At 44.2% G+C, this 19,668-nt stretch overlaps 1 protein-coding gene across 1 annotated transcript in view; it reads left to right on the top strand.

Moving 5' to 3' along the window:
• RIGI (RNA sensor RIG-I) overlaps positions 1–19,668 on the top strand; it is a 45,716-nt gene that overhangs the window by 11,111 nt on the left and 14,937 nt on the right. Inside the window, exons 3-9 of the mRNA XM_054987098.1 lie at positions 2,749–2,927; positions 7,117–7,264; positions 11,435–11,575; positions 13,518–13,625; positions 15,979–16,132; positions 17,651–17,909; positions 18,390–18,552. Of these exons, the coding sequence (XP_054843073.1) occupies positions 2,749–2,927; positions 7,117–7,264; positions 11,435–11,575; positions 13,518–13,625; positions 15,979–16,132; positions 17,651–17,909; positions 18,390–18,552 (1,152 nt within the window). The remainder of the gene's footprint in view (positions 1–2,748; positions 2,928–7,116; positions 7,265–11,434; positions 11,576–13,517; positions 13,626–15,978; positions 16,133–17,650; positions 17,910–18,389; positions 18,553–19,668) is intronic.

The raw sequence follows: 19,668 nt of genomic DNA, 5'->3' as shown, positions 1-19,668 counted from the left end.
CCAAAGCAATGGTAGTGTTACTTCCTAGCAGCAAAAGAAATAGTGGCTCTATAGGTGCTTGCAACTCAGCAGGTGGGGCTGTGGTGTACTTGAATGTCTGAGGGCCAAGCTACAAGTGACGAATGACACAGGCTGGACACTTGTCAGCTTCCCTCAAGTTTTGATGGGAAATGTAGGCGTCCTGGTCTTGCAGCTTGGCTCTCCGACTGCTGTCCAATGGACTTTTCAACTGTCACTTGTCCAACTTTCCGCCAAGCTGCTTACATTTCCCATCAAAACTTGAGGGAAGCTGACAAGTGTCCAACCTGTGTCAGGCGTCACTTGTAGTTTGGCCCTCAGGGTCAAGCCATACGGGTTGAACACCACTGTCTCAGGCCTTTATAGATCAAATGCAATCAAATAGTTTACATCAAGCATGTCGTTGCAATTGGAACCTAAAGTTAACGTGGGGGACTAAACATTTGTTTCTAAATATATACATGCTGTCTCAGATCAGGCTCTGCGAAGGGCATTGGAAAACTTTGCATAAAATTTTATGAACAGTTTTCTTGTTCATTTCCCCCCTCCCCCTGCAGGAAAAGTTGAAAATCAAGATACAAATTATGGCTGAAAATCAAGATAAGATTTTAATGGATAAATGCATGCTCTCTGTATCTAGATGCCCATTTTTTTTTTAAATCTGTGTCTCTGGCAACAGCAGGTGATAAATGTTTCTGCACAACAGGCTACTGTTAAGGGCCCAGAGCAAGCGACACTTTCTCCCCTGATCGCTTGGCATCTCCAATGAAGCCCTTATTTCCAAGCCAAATTTATTATAGTACATGTCTGTTGTGAGGGGAGGAATAGATCCAGCTTGTTGACTAACTTCTGGGGAACAGAGTGCTTCCAAACATACAGAAATTGGCTGTCCATGATATAGGCAAACTGCACTGCTGAAAGCAACGTACCCCACCCTGCTCCCAATCCTTGAGCAAAATAGAACTGATCCCTAAGAATCACGGAGTTGGAAGGGGCCATACGGACCTTCTAGTCCAACCCCCAGCCCAATGCAGGATGAGCCTAAAGCATCCCTGACAAGTTTTCATCCAGCCTGTTGAAAACTGCCGTGAACGGGAGCTCATCACCTCCCTAGACAACTGATTCCACCTTTGAACTACTCCGACCATGAAAAAGTTTTTCCTAATATCCAGCTGGTACATTTAAGCCCGTTGCTTCGGGTCCTACCCTCTGCTGCCAACTGGAACAGCTCCTTGCCCTCCTCCAAATGACAGCCTTTCAAATATTTAAAGAGAGCAATCATGTCCCCCCTCAGTCTCCTCCAAACTAAACATTCCCAAGGCCCTCAGCCTTTCCTCATAGGGCTCAGTCTCCAGACCCCTGATCATTCTTGTTGCTCTCTTCTGCACCCTCTCAATTTCGTCCACATCCTTTTTGAAATGAGGCCTCCAGAACTGCAGACAGTACTCCAGGTGCGGCCTGATCAAGGCAGTATAGAGAGGGACTATGACCTCCTGCGATTTCGATGCAATGGCCCTTTTGATACAACCCAAGACTTGAGTTTGCCTTTTTTTGCCACCACATCACACTGACTGCTCATATTTAGTTTACAGTCCACTCTTACCCCAAGACCTCATTTGCATACACTACTACCCAGAAGTGTATCCCCCATCCTGTATTTTCGCATATCTGTAGAAGTTTTTCTTACTGTAGCAAGCCCCCCTGGCCAGACCCAGCTCGTACTGAGCTTTGGCTTCTCTGGTGGCTGATCTGTAGTACCTAGTTACCCTCATATATTCCTCTTCAGAGGTCTGTCCTTCTTTCCATTTCCTGAACATTTCCCTTTTCTGCCTTAGCTTATTCTGGAGCGCTCTGTTCATCAACATTGGTTTCTTGAAACCCTTACCATGTTTCCGTCTTGCTGGAATAGTGAGGGCTTGAGCTTGCTTCACTCGCTCTTTTCCCTTCCAGCACACTCCCCCACGGAATGACTCATCAAGCCTCTGAGTTCATTGAAGTCGGCCCTATGCAAATCTAACCTACGAGTCTGGCTACGAACTTCGTTGGCTTCCCACAGCAACTGGAATTCAAGGAGGACATGGCCATTTCCCCCTAAGGTCCCCACCACCTTCACCCCATCTACCAGTTCTTCCCTGTTGGTTAATATTAAGTCTAGAATGGCCGATCCTCTTGTAGCTTCCTCCACCATTTGAAAAAGGAAGTTGTCGGCCAGGCAGGTCAGGAAGTTGCGTGATTCTTGTCGCTTTGCTGAGCTTGTCTCCCAGCACACATCGGGGAAGTTGAAGTCACCCATAATTATAAGGTTCTGATGTCTGGATACTCTACCAATCTGTTCAAAGAGGGCAGCATCCATTTCCTCGCCCTGGTCAGGCGGTCTGTAGCAGACTCCAACAACAATACCCTTATTTCCACCCATATACTTTCCACTGGGCTGTCTACCACATTCTCCAGAACTTCCTGACAATCAAGCCCTCTCCTCACATTCGATGCCCCTCCGCCTCCTCTTCTACCCTTCTGGTTTTTCTTGAACAACTCACACCCCTCCACTCGCACATTCCAGAAAACCTAGTCTGATTGGGCAGTGGTTGCTAGTGAATTATCAAGCCAACCAGATGTATTCTTGTAGCCGGGGCAGGGATGGTGATGTTTACTTTGTGAATCCAAATATTTTCTTGGTGTGCTTTATTTGTTTCTGACCTGCTACACATTTCTACTGCTTTGCTTTAATAGGCTACAGCGGCCTTTATAAGGCAATTCAGTCTTGGGATTTCCAGTTGATTGAAAACCTGGAAGAGCATAGACAGTTGCTGAAAAGGATCGAACCCTCTTTGCGAGACATTGATCCCGTCCAGCTACTTTCATACTTAAATGACTGCATCCTAGAACAGGAGATGGAAGAAATTCGACAGGTATTATTATTTAAAATGAAAATACTGGCTGTTCATCACATAAAAGTCTATGTTAAGTGTGGAGCCTCTTATTTGTACCTCTTCAAAAAGATTGCGGGGGGAGGGGATGCATCAGGTTATTTCATTTCCCCCTTACAATAAATCCCTTCAAGGTAGGTTAAGCTGAGAGAGTGTAATTTATCCCCAAGTAACATTGCTGAACAGAGATTAGAATTTAAGTTTCTCCAGTTCAAGACAAGTTCTTTAGTCACAACAGCAAAATATCTCTTATCATCAGGGCTTTTTTTGAGCCAGAACGCGGTGGAACAGAGTTCCGGCACCTCTCAAAAATAGTTACATGGCTGGTGGCCCCTGCCCCCTGACCTTGACAGAGGGGAGTTTAGATTGCCTTCTGTGCCGTGGCATGGAGGGCAATCTAAACTCCCCTCTGTCTGGAGATCGGGGTGGGGCCACCGGCCAAATGACCATTTTCATCGAGGGCGATTTTAACTTTAAAAAACTCCTCCCTTGTTCCAGCTGACCCAAAATGATGAAATTTTTTTGGTCCTGGGAGCATGTGCGCACTTTGCGCGTGCGCATGTGGTACGAGAGGCACCACCTCCCGTCAGGAGTTGCCCCCTGTGTTGGCAACCCACTGAGTTCTACCACCTCTTTTCCCAGAAAAAAAGCCCTGCCTATCATACCTACACAACACAGTGCCAGACCAGTGTATCCTCCTCAACCCTGTTCCTCTCCTACCCTCAATGAAGGCAGTGCTGTAGCTAGTGGCTGCTTCTGGGTATCACCCAGCACTTCCTCTTTGTTCTCAATAGGTCACCACTACACATGTGATGGTAGGTGGAGGTTCCTTAGAAGACCCAATGCCTGTAGTTCGTAATGGCTATAGTTTTTGATGCCTTAAAGAGCCCAGTGCCACAATTGCCTGTGAGCTGGATGGTACTTTAAAGGGCTCACTCTCCTTGGTTCCCCTCCCCCCATTGAATTGGCATTGCCATGGCTTCCCCACCGCAGAGGTGGGGCAGCAGTCACAGTCCACCTCTCATCCAACACCGTTATTGTTGAGAGTTGTGCTACATAAAGCAAGTCCCCAGTCCAGCTGGCTGAGCAGGATAGAAACAAAATATGTGTTCTTAACACGCATTGAGGTGCTCCGTAGTCCACTCCCGTAAGAAGAGAGAGAGATAGAGGCGAGTGAATACCAACAGGCTTCTCTGGAAAGGCCACACACTGCTGGAATAAACAACATCCCCAATGTTTCTTAGGGCACTCCAGTGGGAAGCCAGCAAGGGGTGAGTGTGAACAGAAACTGAGCAAAAGGAAATAGCACTTGTGGTGATGGGAATCATGCTGGGTGTTGGGAGAGGGAATGAGAACATAGGTAGCCAAGGTCAGGGCCGTATCCTCTGGGCCCAATCCCTTCCCGTGCTACCAAATGAGCGGTATAGTATATTGTCTTGAGAGTGAAGTATGAGCCAGGAGGTCTCAGGTTCAAGTGTTGCCCATGTCACAAACTAGGGGCCAAACTAGACACAACAGCATCCTCAAGGGCCCAGTACTGATTGGATCCACAGTGTGGAGATAGGATTTCCAGGTGGATCCACAGTGTGGAGATAGCAGCGGGCAAACTGCTTGGGGTTTGACCCTTCGTCTGCTGATCGCACAGCAATTGGCAGGAGGGGGCAAGCTCCGGGAGGTTGCCTGCCATGGGCAGGTACCTCAGGAGTGTGCTTTATGCGCATGATCCCAACAGGCACGGCGATGTCATTTTCAGAAGTGACATCGTTGCACTGCCCACAGGAGCGTTCCCATGCTTTGTTTGGGGCCAATTTGGGCCTCGAACAGGCCAAACCGGCCCTGTGTGGAGCACGGGAGCGCTTGTGCGGCCGGCATGGTGCCATCGCTTCCGGAAGTGACATCACCACGCTGGCTCCAGGGTGCACATGCGCAAAGCGCAGGCACAAAACAGGACTAAATGCAGTGCAGAAGGTAAGTGCCAGGGACTCCACCCTCCCAACGGGAGGTGAGGCATACCTGGCAACCCTACATGGAGATCTTGTTTTCTTCCCCCTATGCCTTTTCATGCCAGAACTGATGCGCATGGGCAGCAATTTTTGCACCTGACAAGGTGAGGGTATAGAGGGGGTGGGGGGAATAAGAGCGCTGTGCTGTAGGCCCAATCAGGATTGGACCTTGTTCATTTTAAAATGGTGGCAGTATGTTCGTGGATGCCACAAGGATGCAGCCACATCTAGTTTGGCCCTTAATGGCATTAGAGAAGCTACTTCTTCTGGGGTGTGACTCAAACGATAGCTTCCCTAACATTGTTTAGTGACCTTGACAATAACAAGAGATTGAGAAATGAATCCCGACTATTATAATAGGTTAGGTTGAGAAGTGGATCCCAGTTCCCAAAATTATGTTTACCAATATCAGCGTGCATGCTTGGTTTTTTGTAAAAATAAAAATTCAGATCAGAACCTATTTGAAGTATGGGCTCTTCCAGTTTCACCATGTTTCCCCTTTTGTGGCTTTAGACAGCAGGAGAACAATATAAAGAATTCTACAATTAATCCAAGCTAAGAAGCAGTAGAGATAACATTGCACTTTTATGTTGATTACTGGAGCATACCAGAGAATTTCAGAAGAACGGTGTGTTTTTTTATAGATTATAGCAATGCTTTCAACTGTGTGGATCATGAAAAGCTGTGGATGGTTTGAAAAGAAATGGGTGTGCCACAACATCTGATTGTGTTGATGATGCACAACTTGTACTCTGGACAAGAAGCTACTGTTAGGACAGAATATAGAGAAGAAGAATGGTTTCCGATGGGCAAAGGTGTCAGACATGGATGTATATTATCTCCCTATCTGTTTAATCTATATGCAGAAATGTATAAGGAAAATTGGTTTAGATTTAGATGAAGATGGAGTGATAATTGGTGGAAGGAACGTTAATTGGTGGAAGATGCAGATGACACCACATTACTGGCAGAAAATAGTGAAGACTTGAAACAACTACTGACGAAAGTTAAAGGAGAAAGTGCCAAAGCAGGATTACAGCTGGTCGATCGTCGAGAAAACATAAGTAATGTCTATTGAGGAATTACACAATTTTAAGGCTGACAATGAAGAAAATGAAATTGTTAAAAGATTTTCTATTCCTTGGATCAATCATCGGTCAAAAGGGAGATAGCAACCAAGAAATCAGAATGAGATTGAAACTTGGAAGGGCAGCCATAGAGGAATTACCATGCAATTCTAAACAGAGTTACTCAAGTCTAAGACCATTGGTTTCCGTTGTCTTAGACTGGAGTAACACTTCTTAGGATTGCACTTTTAGAAAAGATAGTTAAGGAAGTGTCTCTGAAGACCAAGATGCTCCATTAATACTACATAGGGATTTGAAAGTTGGGCACTTAAGAAAACTGACAGGAAGACAATTGATTCATTGGAAATGTAGTGTTGGAGGGAGAGTTTTATGGATACGACAAAGAAGCTGATTCTACATCAAATCGAGCCTAAATTGATCCTAGAAGTTAAAATGATGAAACTGAGGTTATTGTACTTTGGTCACATCAAGACTCTCTGGAAAAGATGACAATGTTAGGAAAAGTTGAAGACAGCAGGAAAAGCAGAAAACCCAACATGGGATGCATTAACTTAATAAAAGAAGCCAAGCAACGGCCTTCCATTTGCAAAACCTGAGCAAGGCTGTTAGTGATTCCGCACACGTTGGATAATGCACTTCCAATCCTCTTTATAGATCATTTGGAACGGATTTTTTTGTGTGCGGAACAAAAAAATCCACCTCAAACAATTGATAAAGTGCATTATCCAACGTGTGCGGAATCTGCCTCTGATAGGACATTTTGGAGATCATTAATTCGTAGAATTCAGAAGTAACTTGATGGCAAATAACACACACCCAATAATAATACGCAGGTTTTCCCGTGGCAGAAAAACCAGATTAAACTAAGTTTTTGTTTTGCACAGCAGAAGTCCAGCGCACACTGCTTGTTTGCTCCAATGTAAGCAAATTTGTTTGGCTACTGTAGTAAAGATTCTAAGTTTGTTATTTAAAGTATTATATGAAAATTTTCTGTTGTACACTAAAAAAAAAAAGCCTCGATTGTTAAAGTTTTGCTTGTTTTTTCCCCCTCTCTAATATTTTTTTCTTTCTGTCTTGCAGGTTAAACTCAACAGTGGCAAAGGAGCAAGTGCATTAAAATTAGCTCAGTGCCTGTATCGGTCAGATAAGGAAAACTGGCCCAAAACCTTTGGGATAGCATTGGAGGAGACGAATTGTGATCTCAAAAATCTCTGGAATTTTAGAGATGGTACTGTGCAAGCAATCATCGAGTCTTTGTTTCATTGTCGGTGCCACTGCTTTAGGAATTTAGAGGATACAAGTGGGGGACCCGCAAAGAGTTTTGAAGGGCATCTCATTTCCCCCCTTGTCACTATTTCAGTTCCCTGAAAAGCCTCTATAGCCTCTCTCTTTTTCCAACTTCCTTCCCTTCTTCCCACCTGCCAGCCAACCTACCTTTATCTGCCCCCTGTCCTTAGCTTTTCCTTCTTTCCCCTAGCACTATCTACCCAGGAAAATGATAGCAGAAAGCCCAGTTGCGTGCAGAAGGACTTGTGGCAGCTCCTCATTTCCCCCTCTATCCCCTTCTCCATCCTACTTCCTCTTTCCTTCCTTCTGGAAACTCCCATATCATCGCCTTTCTCTGCTTTTCTTCTTTCCATCCACTCACTCACTTGATATTTATTTATACCCTGCCTTTCTTCACATGGGGACCCAAAGCAGTTTACATGATTCTCCTCTCTTCCATTTTATCTTCATAACAATCTTGTGAGGTAGATTAGGCTGAGAATATGTAACTGTGCCAAGGTTACTCAGTGAGCTTCCACTACAGAGTGGTGATTTGAACCTGGGTCTCCCTAGTCTACCACTTTAACCACTGCACCACATCGGCTTTTACGAGATGGCTGCTGTTGAACAGTACCCAAGCAGCCAGTCCTGGCTGAGTCATGCGAGTCAGGGAGCAAGTTGCCCAGTGGTTGCTAATGGCCCTGGCCCTGAAGACTCCTCCTTCAAAGGCTAAAATAGCCCCAGAAAGGATCCTGACCCTACCGCAGTCTTTTCCTGACAGAAACCAAGGCTGGAACCAGCAGGCAATACTGTGAGGTGCCGCTCTTAAAGCAACACTTAAAGCTGTTGGTGCTGCTGCTTTTATTTTAGGATTTTTAACCCCATAATGTATTTTTTTTAAAAAAATATTTTGTATTTTTCTACAAATGGGGCATTTTTCTGGTTTGTAGAAAGAGTTGAGTGTTAATGGCTCCAGTCTCTGGATTTAAGTATCTACCACAGATTAAGACATGGTGGAGAATTAGATAGATTGACTGGATTAAAGTCACTCAATGAGCTTCCACAGCAGAGTGGTGATTCAAAGCTGGGTGTTCCAGATCCAAGTCTGACACTCTGACCACTGCACTATACTTTCTAATGGTCAAAACATCCTTGGAAAAGACCCTGCCCTTCTTATCCTAACAGAAACCAAGGGTGGCATACTGACTAACACGAGGTTGCCCAGAACTCATTGGGGCCCAGCTCAGAAGTAATGACCAGGCGACTTGCTACCATATGATTCATATGACTCACCTAGGCCTGGCTGCTTCCTACTGTTCAACAGCACTCCCCCCAGGCAGTGTAGTGTAGTGGTTAGAGTTTCAGAGTAGAATCTGGTAGAACCAGGTTCGAATTGTAACTCTGCTGGGGAAGCTCACTGGGCGACTTTGAACCAGCTGCACACTCTCAGCCTAACCTACCTTTCAGGGTTGTTGTGTGGCTAATAACAGAGGCAAAGAAAATAATGTAAGCTGCTTTGGGGTCCCATTGTGGAGAAAGGCTGCACGTAAAGGAAGTAAATTAAGAAATATAGATGAAGATGGGGAGGCAAATAAAAGGTACGTTTTTTAGTGAGTTTGAAGGAAAGGAGGATGCAGGGAAAGGTGAGCGTATGGAGGGGAAGAGGAAATAATGTGGGGAAGGGGATACAGGGAACAGTGAAGGGTCCACAGCAAGTCCTTGCAGATTCCTCACCATGCAGCTGGGCCTGGCTCAGCTGGCAACAAAAAACTGGATCCTAGGGGAGAGGTTGCCAGGTGGGAGGGGGAAAGGTGAAGACTACAGACTAACATGGCTAACTCCTCTAGATCTATGTTCACTAAATGAAACCAGTGACCAGCACCTGGATAAACGTGGTTTCAATCACATGTTCAGCTGTACATGCTTTGAAAAACAAAAAACTGGACCCTAGGGGAGAGGTTGCCAGGTGGGAGGGGGAAAGGTGAAGACTACAGACTAACACGGCTAACTCCTCTGGATCTATGTTCACTAAATGAAACCAGTGACCGGTACCTGGATAAACGTGGTTTCAATCACATGTTCAGCTGTACATGCTTTGAAAAACAAAAAACTGGACCCTAGGGGAGAGGTTGCCAGGTGGGAGGGGGAAAGGTGAAGACTACAGACTAACATGGCTAACTCCTCTGGATCTATGTTCACTAAATGAAACCAGTGACCAGTACCTGGATAAACGTGGTTTCAATCACATGTTCAGCTGTACATGCTTTGAAAAACAAAAAACTGGACCCTAGGGGAGAGGTTGCCAGGTGGGAGGGGGAAAGGTGAAGACTACAGACTAACATGGCTAACTCCTCTGGATCTATGTTCACTAAATGAAACCAGTGACCAGCACCTGGATAAACGTGGTTTCAATCACATGTTCAGCTGTACATGCTTTGAAAAACAAAAAACTGGACCCTAGGGGAGAGGTTGCCAGGTGGGAGGGGGAAAGGTGAAGACTACAGACTAACACAGCTAACTCCTCTGGATCTATGTTCACTGGTTCCTGAAACCAGTGACCGGTACCTGGATAAACGTGGTTTCAATTACATGTTCAGCTGTACATGCTTTGAAAGTAACACGAGAATTGCTCAATGCACATATGAGCCATCACCGGTACACTGTACATGGGTTGCACATGTGTTCTCTGTAACTTGTGGACAGAGCTAGTCGCAGTCAGATGGCAGCTAGTGGGAACTAAGTGCCAAGTGCTTCAGGGGCCTGATTTGAAATGGGTCCGCAGCACGGGTGGGGAGAGAGGGCTGCATCCTCCCCAATACCATTTCCAAACCCAAAACAGCCCCAGTTTTGAGCAAAATGGCTTGGCCCTAAAGCCCTTAAAAGATCTTGTGTCCTGGATACTCTGTGCGCATGTTTGTATATGCGAGCTGCATTATAGTCTTGGATGCAGAGGAGTTAGCTGTGTTAGTCTGTGGTAGCAAAATGCATCTGACGGGGAGAGCTGTGGTTATCGAAGGCTTATACTACATAGGAATTGGATGGTCTAGCTGTTTTACTGCTGCAAACTAACACGGCAAACTCCCTTGAAGCCTCACCCAAGCCAACTGACCCCCACTCCAAAAGGAGATGTTTACGTTTACTAGCAAAGGAATGTTTTGGTTGCACCCTCCCTCTCCCCCCCCTAACTGCATCTTCTCTCTCCTCCCCTCCTCCCCCTCCTCTTCTATATTTGACCAGTTTCTGTACCATGCATCTGACGAAGAGAACTTGATTCTCGAAAGCTTATGCTACAATAAAATTGGTTAGTCTTAAAGGTGCTACTGGACTCTTTTTGATGATAGTCTTGAAGTACCTTCCGCTAGGGAAGTCCTTTCAGCTGCGTTTATGTGGTTCCTAATGCTTCAGGACATCTTTATGGAAACACAGCTTTCTTTCATCCTGCAGGCTTTCGGTTGGCATTTTTTAAAAGATGGCAGTCATTTTTTTAAAAAAAAAAATAAAGATCAGCATTAAGGAGTTTGGCTATATGTATAAAGTTACGATATTTGTTTCTCTTTTAAAATGTTTGTAGTCCTTACCCAAGAACATGCATAATATTACACTGGTAGTTCTCTCCCCCCCCCCCATTATATAAGACCCTTAGAGCAAATTGTTGTAAAGACAAAATAATGTTTAAATGCACTGTGTTTAGGCTTGTTTGTATAGTTACGCTTGTCTTGAGCGGAACACACAACAGACACCAAAGCAGTCACACAAAGCTATTTCAAGTCTTCTGCAGATGTTGGATTCCCCGCCCGCCCGCCCCCCCCCCAGTCGTAATGTTGAGAGCGAGACGCTTCCCGGGGTGATGGGGGAGGCACGTTCTCTCTGGGACTGCTAGCATTGTTCCACATAATTTTACCTATTTTATCCTGTTTCTATGTGTGTTTCCAAAATTTATACCCCGCCTTTCTACTCTCATTGCAGCGACAAGGGTGGCTAATGACAAATGCATTATAAAAAAGTGTGTGGGGATAAACACACCTGAGGGATGTCCGCTTGGCAGAATTACTGCAACAAATATTTTTGTCCTGTCGTACTAAAAAATAATGGGATGTGTCATTCTGATCATGAGATGTTCTGTTCTGTTCAGATTGCAGGGAAGTCACGGATGTTGAAATGACGGATGACGAGGATGACAGCTGTGCTGTTAATATAAATTTGCAGTATATGGAAGATGCACAACTTGACAATTTGAGCAGAAATCCCTGCTTCCCTTTGTGTTCCCCTTCAGGTAACATCTGAAAATGATGTTAGCATTTTGAGTCTGTATTCTTACTAAATAGCAGTGTATATATGCATTAGTCACTTTCAGATGATGGACTGAGATTTAAGGAAGTTGCAGCATTCTAGCGATGGCTGTCTGGGTTTGGGGGGCATGTGAAAACTAGATGGAGGAATTGACAGTATGTAGTTGAGGGAGACTAGGAAGAGACTGCATGCTGTCCTGGCATTTGTGCAGAACACCAAGCCAAGATGCTAGTACATGGATAGGAGAGATCATCAGGAATAAGATCTGCCTGAATTGTTAGAATGTTAGGGGTTGGAGACCTGGATTCAAGGGGATGGTGGTGGGGGACTTTCCAACCGAGATTTGTGAAGTTGAGGTCTGTGGGTGTTGACTAGAGATGGGCATGAACCAGGAAGATGCCGAACCGCTCAGTTCGTGGTTTGTTGTGTTTTACGAACCATGAACTTGCCCTAGTTCACGAACCAGTTTGTTTGGTTCGTGAAAACGTCACTTCCAGGGCAGAAATCCCCTCCCCCCCCCGTTGCCCAGGAAACTGATTGATTGGTGCCAGACTGTCTGCAGTGACAAAACGAACCAAACGAACCGGCCTAAAGTTCATGGCAGTTCGTCAGAAATAGGCTCTGACAAACTGCAAGTTCGTGAACCATGAATCGGCGTTTCATGACGAGCTTTGGTTCGTATTTCAGTTTGTGCCCACCTCTAGTGTTGACACAAGTGGCAGTGATTTGTAACTCTCATTGTATGAGTAGCAGTGCGCTGCCCACATAGCAAGATTCAGTAAGGGTTGCTTGCAATTTGTGTTTGCTTCACAACCTTAAGTGTGCATGTTTTATGTCAGGGACCTTCTGATCTATGGTGGTCAAAAGCATAGTTGGATAGACTTGCAGTAACTTTCCAATATCCACTAATACCTTTCATTAGGACCAGCTACGTTGACACTAAACAGTGTGCAAGCTTTTGAGTTCTCCAGAATTCTTCCTCAGGCTGGATATTACAAAATTTTAAAAAAAAGAGGTAGAGGAGAAGAGAGATGTTTCAGACCATTAGTTTAAGTTAGCATCTTGTCTCAATATCCCCAGGCAAGTAGATATACATTGGTGCCTTTGGTATCAGGTTTCACCCTAGTTTTACTGAGGGGAGGAGGGATGGTATCTCGCCTCTGGAATTACAAAGGCAAGCAGATGTTCTTGTTCCTTCCAGACTTGTGTGGAAGAGAGAATTTCAGAAAGTGCAACTTGTCACACAGGAGCGAGAAATGGATTTCCTGCAAGCTTCCATGTTAAGGGCAGTGGAAGTGGGTCACGTCTCTCTCTCTCTCTCTTTTTAAAATAGTTTTTATTGAATTCAAATACAGAAGATAAAGATTGTAGTTTGTCATTTACAGAAAATTCTAGATTAAATACTGTACAATAAAAAGTAATAAATTATAACAATTGCTTGTGTCAGAAGGCGAATGAATTTTATGATACACACCAACATGCATAGAAACATAAAAGTAATTTACACATATGTATGTAAATTAAACTGTTTTAAGCCCGGATGGGGTCTATTAATTTCAAGATAATCAAGGAAGGGAAGCCACTTTTCTAAAAAATTGGTGGTTCTTGGGAAGTGCTCCATCTGAAGGATTTTGTCATGTAATTTCTCTGAAATGAAGAGATCCCAGATTTTCATATACCAACTATTGATTGAAGGGTTGGTGTTTGACTTCCACGTCTCTCTTTGAAATTAAAAGTAAACCTATTTCAGGAAGGGGATGTTATGTACACCTCTGTCCTCAATGAGCCATTGGATCGGGACAAATAAAAGTTTTACCTCATACAAGATTATTTTTTCTAGTGAAGAGGAAAGGAGCAATCCATACAAAACGTAACTTTTAAGTGACAAATGCTGCCAAATGGATTTTGCCTTCTTGTGTTTCTAGAACCGTGTCAGCAGTCCACTTATTTTCCAAAGAAGGCAAGAAGCTATCAAACTGAACTCGCCCAGCCCGCTCTCAGTGGCAAACATACCATCATTTGTGCCCCTACTGGTAAGAGCGCATTGGTTGTGAGTTATGATCGTGTTTGGAAGGGTGCTTTCTAAGTTTGATGTGTGGTTTTTACAATGCGGGAAAGATTTTGTTTAGAAGAGCCTAAAGAAGATTTCTTGGGAAAGACACAGGATATTTGTATTTGTTTTAGGACTGTCACTGGAAAAGTTAACATATCTGGAACTTGTATCTCTAGTGTCAGTTTCTGGTGCGGGGCTGTCCCTCAGAGAGCACGTTTTGCAAGGTCAGTGGCATCTCCAGTTAAAAAGGGTTACGTGAGGCGAATTTCTGGGGATTTCTGCCAATGATCCCGGAAAACCTCCAGCTGTCAGTCAGAGTAGTTATTATTTGGTGAGACGGAACCATGGGTAGCTCCATGCGGGTCCACTGTGAAAACTGTTTCTTTTTATAAAAAAAGCTAAGCCTCACCTGTGCTCTGTATCTTGATTTTTTTTTAAAAAAAATATATTGATCCCATCTTTTCATTTACAATGTAGCTTCAATAGAACTCTTTAAAATTAAAAAAAAACCCAAGTCAACATAACCTCATACCCTCTTGAAGAAGGCAGTGCAATGGTTTATAGCGTAGCAGGATGACACAAGTTATGGGAAAGCTTGGATAAATAAAGTAGAATCTTAGAATCGTAGGATTGGAAGGGATCTCCAGGGTCATCTAGTCCAACCCTCCACACAACTCTGGAAATTCACAACAACCTCCCCTCCCCAGTGACCCTTACTCCGTGCCCAGAAGATGGCAAAACACCGTCAGGATGCCCGGCCAAACTGGTCTGGGGAACATTGTTTCCTGACCCCAAAGTGACAATCAGTATGACCCTGGGCGTGTAAAAAGAGGCCACAAGAACTAAGCACCGATGTAACCCTTCCTGCCCTCCCCTCTCACGATCTGCCTAAGTTCACAGAATCAGCATTGCTGGTTTTTATGTAATGCCCCAAAACATATCAAAGGAGTTTGAGCATCCTCAGAGAGGGCATTCTGCAAGTGAGATTGACAGAAATAAACAGTCTTTTACTGTGTTACTATAAAAGAACTCACACTATTGTTATCCTAATATCTGATTCAAGCTGATTTTTCTTCATTGTTTGCAATGGTCATGCATAGTGCGGACATTTTAGCATAAGATTTTCATACTGTGGCAACTTTTATACAATTGGAACTCTGTGTGTGGCGTTTCTTTGCCAAAACTTCAGGGTTTTCCCATTTTGGCTCAGAAAGAACTATCTGGAGACAAAACTCGGGAGAATTTGGCTGAATCCACAAACCCGCGGAACGTCCCAGCGTTGCGCTAAATGTTCGCTAAACACCCAGAAGTGTAGTGTCTTTCTAGCGCGATTCTAGCGAATCGCGCTAGAAAGATACTACACTTCTAGGTGTTTAGCGAACATTTAGCACAACGCCGGGACGCTCCGCGGGTATGTGGATTCAGCCTTTCTTTGGTGCTGACTGTCTCAGCTCCCTCTGAGTTAAATGTGTGGAATGGAGCAATGTCACCCACCTACGCACCCACCTATTTTATCTGCTACACAAGGCCATGAGGCTGTATTTTAGGGAAAGAGATAGAGTTTCCTACTCCTTGATGAGATACTGGTTTTTTTTAAAGCTTATTAGCTGGGTGGAGGTACTGGAAAATGACACTGAAAGGTATTTCACATTTGTTTCCTGTTTCTGCCTTGGAATACTTGTGCTCTATACTGTGGGTTTTTCTGAGTGCTTCCCCTAAATTATTTCAATAGTACAGCAACCCATCAATATTATTATCCTCACATTACAGGTGGAGGATTTTAAGGCCCTTGTGGCCTTAATAGGATCGATACATCCTTTCATGCCCTGCTTGAATGTAGGTTTTTCAAAAATTTAAGGGATTTTTATATTAAGCCCTTAATTAACCAACTGTCCCTTTATACTTCAGAAACCCTGGTTGTTTTGCTTAGTGATAAGGATCCTAAATTTACCTTAGCAATTGCAAAATACGTCTCAGTCCCTTTAGCCTTTGCATCCCAAAAAGATGAGTAATAAGTATTTTCTGCTGCTCAAGATTTATGGATCAGTGAGCTTCTAAGGGAATAAAAGGAAAGGATTACGAGTGGAGGACTGAGGCTAAGACTGGCTTGTCTGAGGTCATCTAATGTGTTAGGGCTGGATTCTTCTTCAAGAATCGGACAAACCCAACACTGCTACAGAATCAGATCTTCGTTGGGTACATCAACATTTTTTCACCTTGTAGGTACAAAACGTGTGAGATAGCTTAAATGCACAGCAGGATTGGGTAGGGAACACTCTTGCTTTTACAAACAATTCCTGCTAGTCCTTTTCTTCTCTCTCCCACCTTGACAGGGTCTGGGAAGACTTTTGTGTCCCTTATGATCTGTGATCATCACCTCCGCAACAGGCCTGCTGGGCAGAAAGGGAAGGTTGTCTTCCTTGCTACCAAAGTCCCAGTGTACGAACAGCAGAAGAAAGTTTTCCAAGAGCATTTTGAAAGAAGCAGGTATAACTGAAGCCCTCTTTTGTTGGGTTGCTGGTTTGTTCCAAAGCCAGAATGTGCTTTTGATACGGATTTTAGGTCGATCTAGACAGTATTTGTGTATTATATATGCTGCAAATACTGTACATAGTTACTAAGCTCATTGGTCCATGGTTGGACACGCTTCTTAGTAAACGTGAATGACAAGAGTGATTAGCTAACCATATTAAATGCTTTAATGGTCTTGTATGTGTGAGAGGGAGAAAGAAAGAAAAGGTTGGATCCAGAGTTAGTTTCTGTTAATAGAAGGCACTTCTGTCTACAAAACAGAGCTTTTCTGTGTCTAGGTGTGGGCAGGACATCTTATCCTGTCACAGTTAATGCCTCCACTTACCATGATTACGCTGCCCTGCATTGGGCCACTCCAGGGGGTCCAACAGGCCATCCCAAAGTGGCAGGGCATGGTTCAATGACAGCTGAAAAATGGCAGCTCAGCTGGCCTATGAGAGTTGGCTGAATGGCAGAGCTGTGTCTATCATGCCCCTGCAGCCCAGCAGGAATACACAGGGGAGGCACAAAGGGTCCAACCCAGCCAAGGGGTGGAGACCCAGTCAGGGAGCTGATTGGCTGGGAGGGGTAGAGGGGTTGGGATCCCGGCTGGGAGGGAGGTGGAGGAAGCCTCCAAGGTCCGAGTGGCCCAAGCAATAGAGGGATGTCTAAGTGGTATCAGTGATTATTAAGGAATATCGCTTGAGTCTAAGAGAACTAGAGCATGTAAACAAACCAGCCAACCTCTGCACAAAAGAATAAATGGACACAAATCTGACATTAAAAATGGCAACATCCAGAAACCAGTAGGAGAACACTTCAATCTACTAGGACACTCCATCAAGGACTTAAAGGTCACCATAGTTCAACAGAAACTTAAAAAAACAAAATTCATCGGGAAGCTGCTGAATTGGAATTCATATGTAAATTTGACTCAGTCAGACTTGGATTGAATAGAGACTATGAATGCTTATCTCATTATCAGAAGTAACTGATTTGCATCTACTACCCCCTCCTCTCACCACCTATATATCTCTGGGCAGTTTCTTCTTACCCTCCATGCATCTGACGAAGAGAACTGTGGTTCTCGAAAGCTTACGCTACAATAAAGTTGATTCGTCTTAAAGGTGCTACTGGACTCTTTACTATTTTGCTACTACAGACTAACACGGCTAACTCCTCCGGATCTAAAAGCATGTAAAGACACAGCAGGTTCAGAGAAGCAGGGAGCCGTCACACCTGCTTCCTCAATATACCATAAATTCTGTTATTCTTTCCTCATGTGTGAACTTATTCCTTATGCCATTGGAGAATCAAATGGTTAAAAACAATGCAGGCAGAACTGTGTATCTTTTGCAGACGTTCCCTTCACTTGCTTCCCCCCCACCCCCAGTTGCAGAACTTTGAATTTCTTCTTGCAGAACTTTAGATCTGCTCTACGCCCAGTATGAGTGGCTAGTGTTATGACCAATGTCTGTCTGTGTTCCTTTCCAGCTATACTGTTGCAGGAATCTGTGGGGAGACAGCTACAAATACTCCTGTAGCCATGGTTATTGAGGGGAATGATATTACAGTCATGACACCCCAGATTCTTCTCAACTGTCTCAATGATGGAACGCTGCCTTCCCTTTCGCTCTTCACACTGATGATTTTTGATGAGTGCCACAACACAACCGGTAACCATCCTTACAATGTGTTGATGTCCAAGTACCTGCAACTTAAATTTGAGAACGCAGAAACGCCACTGCCACAGGTAACGTATCTTCACATCTTAAGGACTACAAACGTTCTGTGTTTTTTTTTTTTTAAAGCAGAGATTCTTAGGCTGAATTGTGTATCCCCACATCATATTTTATGGGTTTGGCTGCAGTCTGACAAAGTCACAGCATACATGCAGTTTTAATTCTATTTGTGTATGTACTGTCCTAAGCAGAGTTGCGCCGTTCTAAGCCCTTTTCAGCCAAGCGGCTTGGAATCATGTAACTTTTCTTAGGATTGCATGATAGCGGTCTTAAACACCTAAAAAACCCTAAAAATGTAGGGAGGGTCTTGGTACATCATGGATAGAGTCTAGTTGCTGCAAATTCTTTGTTTTTGGTTCTGATTTTAAGAGAATTCTAATGCATATGCTTTAAGAGAGACAGCATCCTTCCCCCCCCCCTCCACCCTACTGTTCTTTCCTTACGTTGCTTGTCCTCGGGCAGTGATTTGTCCATTTGCATTGTGTGTTCAGATTGTAGGATTGACAGCCTCTCTTGGAGTGGGCAGTGCCAAAAGTCTTGAGGAGACCATAGAACACATCTGCACAGTTTGTGCCGCGCTCAATGCCCAGGTCATATCAACCGTCAAAGAGAACACCAAAGACTTGGAGGAAATTGTCTATAAGCCACACAAAAGTAAATAGCATGTTGCATTACCGTCTTGGTGGAGGAAGGAGTGTGCTATTGTTTTGGCCGTTATCTTTTCAGCAGGTCCCCTAAGCCCATCCCTTATCTGTCTGCCCTGGATACAGAAGCAGTGTTGGCATGGGTCATCTTGGGCTACGCTCTTACGTTTGGAGTTGAGGTGTACTGCTACTCTTCGTGTAAAGCATGGATAGAGTTGCCCATCCATGTTTTTATTAGAATAAATTCCTTAGCTATCTCTTTCTTATGGTAAGTTCACAAGGGGAATCAGATTATTTCTAGCTGGCTCCACTTGCCATGGCTTAGAGCCATCCTGGACTTCTGAAGATGCATCTTCAAACTCCTCTAACAGGGCAGTCCTCCCCGCCCCCCAAGTTAGTAAAAGACAAGACATAAAAATACATCTAAAAACTAACCAACCAACAAAGCTAACTAAATATCAGAACATACCAAAAAAATTAAAAAAAGAAAGAAAAAGACAAAATAAACTAAAGAGAAAATCAAAAAGAGTCCAGTAGCACCTTTAAGACTAACCAATTTTATTGTAGCATAAGCTTTCGAGAATCAAGTTCTCTTCGTCAGATGCATGGTACAGAAACTGGTCAAATATAGAAGAGGAAGGGGGAGGAGGGGAGGAGAGAGAAGATGCAGTTAGGGGGGGAGAGGGAGGGATGCAACCAAAACATTCCTTTGCTAGTAAATGTAAACATCTCCTTTTGGTGTGGGGGTCAGTTGGCTTGGGTGAGGCTTCAAGGGAGGTTGCCGTGTTAGTTTGCAGCAGTAAAACAGCTAGACCATCCAATTCCTATGTAGTATAAACCTTCGATAACCACAGCTCTCCCCGTCAGATGCATCTGACAAAGAGAACTGTGGTCCCCGAAAGCCTATGCCAGGCGCCACTGGGCTCCCCCAGACCCCGCCTCTGTAAAGGAAATCTGTTACCTGTGATAATGTGATAACCATTCATAGTCCCTATTCAGTCCCAGCTTGACAGAGTCAAATTTGCATATGAATTCCAATTCAGCAGCCTCCCGTTGGATTTTGTTTTTGAAAGGTTTCTGTTGAACTACAGCAACCTTTAAGTCATTGATGGAATGTCCTGGTAGA

This window comes from Eublepharis macularius, chromosome 8, assembly GCF_028583425.1.
Source record: "Eublepharis macularius isolate TG4126 chromosome 8, MPM_Emac_v1.0, whole genome shotgun sequence".
Classification (NCBI taxonomy): domain Eukaryota; kingdom Metazoa; phylum Chordata; class Lepidosauria; order Squamata; family Eublepharidae; genus Eublepharis; species Eublepharis macularius.
The sequence above is the reverse complement of the archived record's forward strand: the minus strand, read 5'-3'. Positions and strand labels throughout refer to the sequence as shown.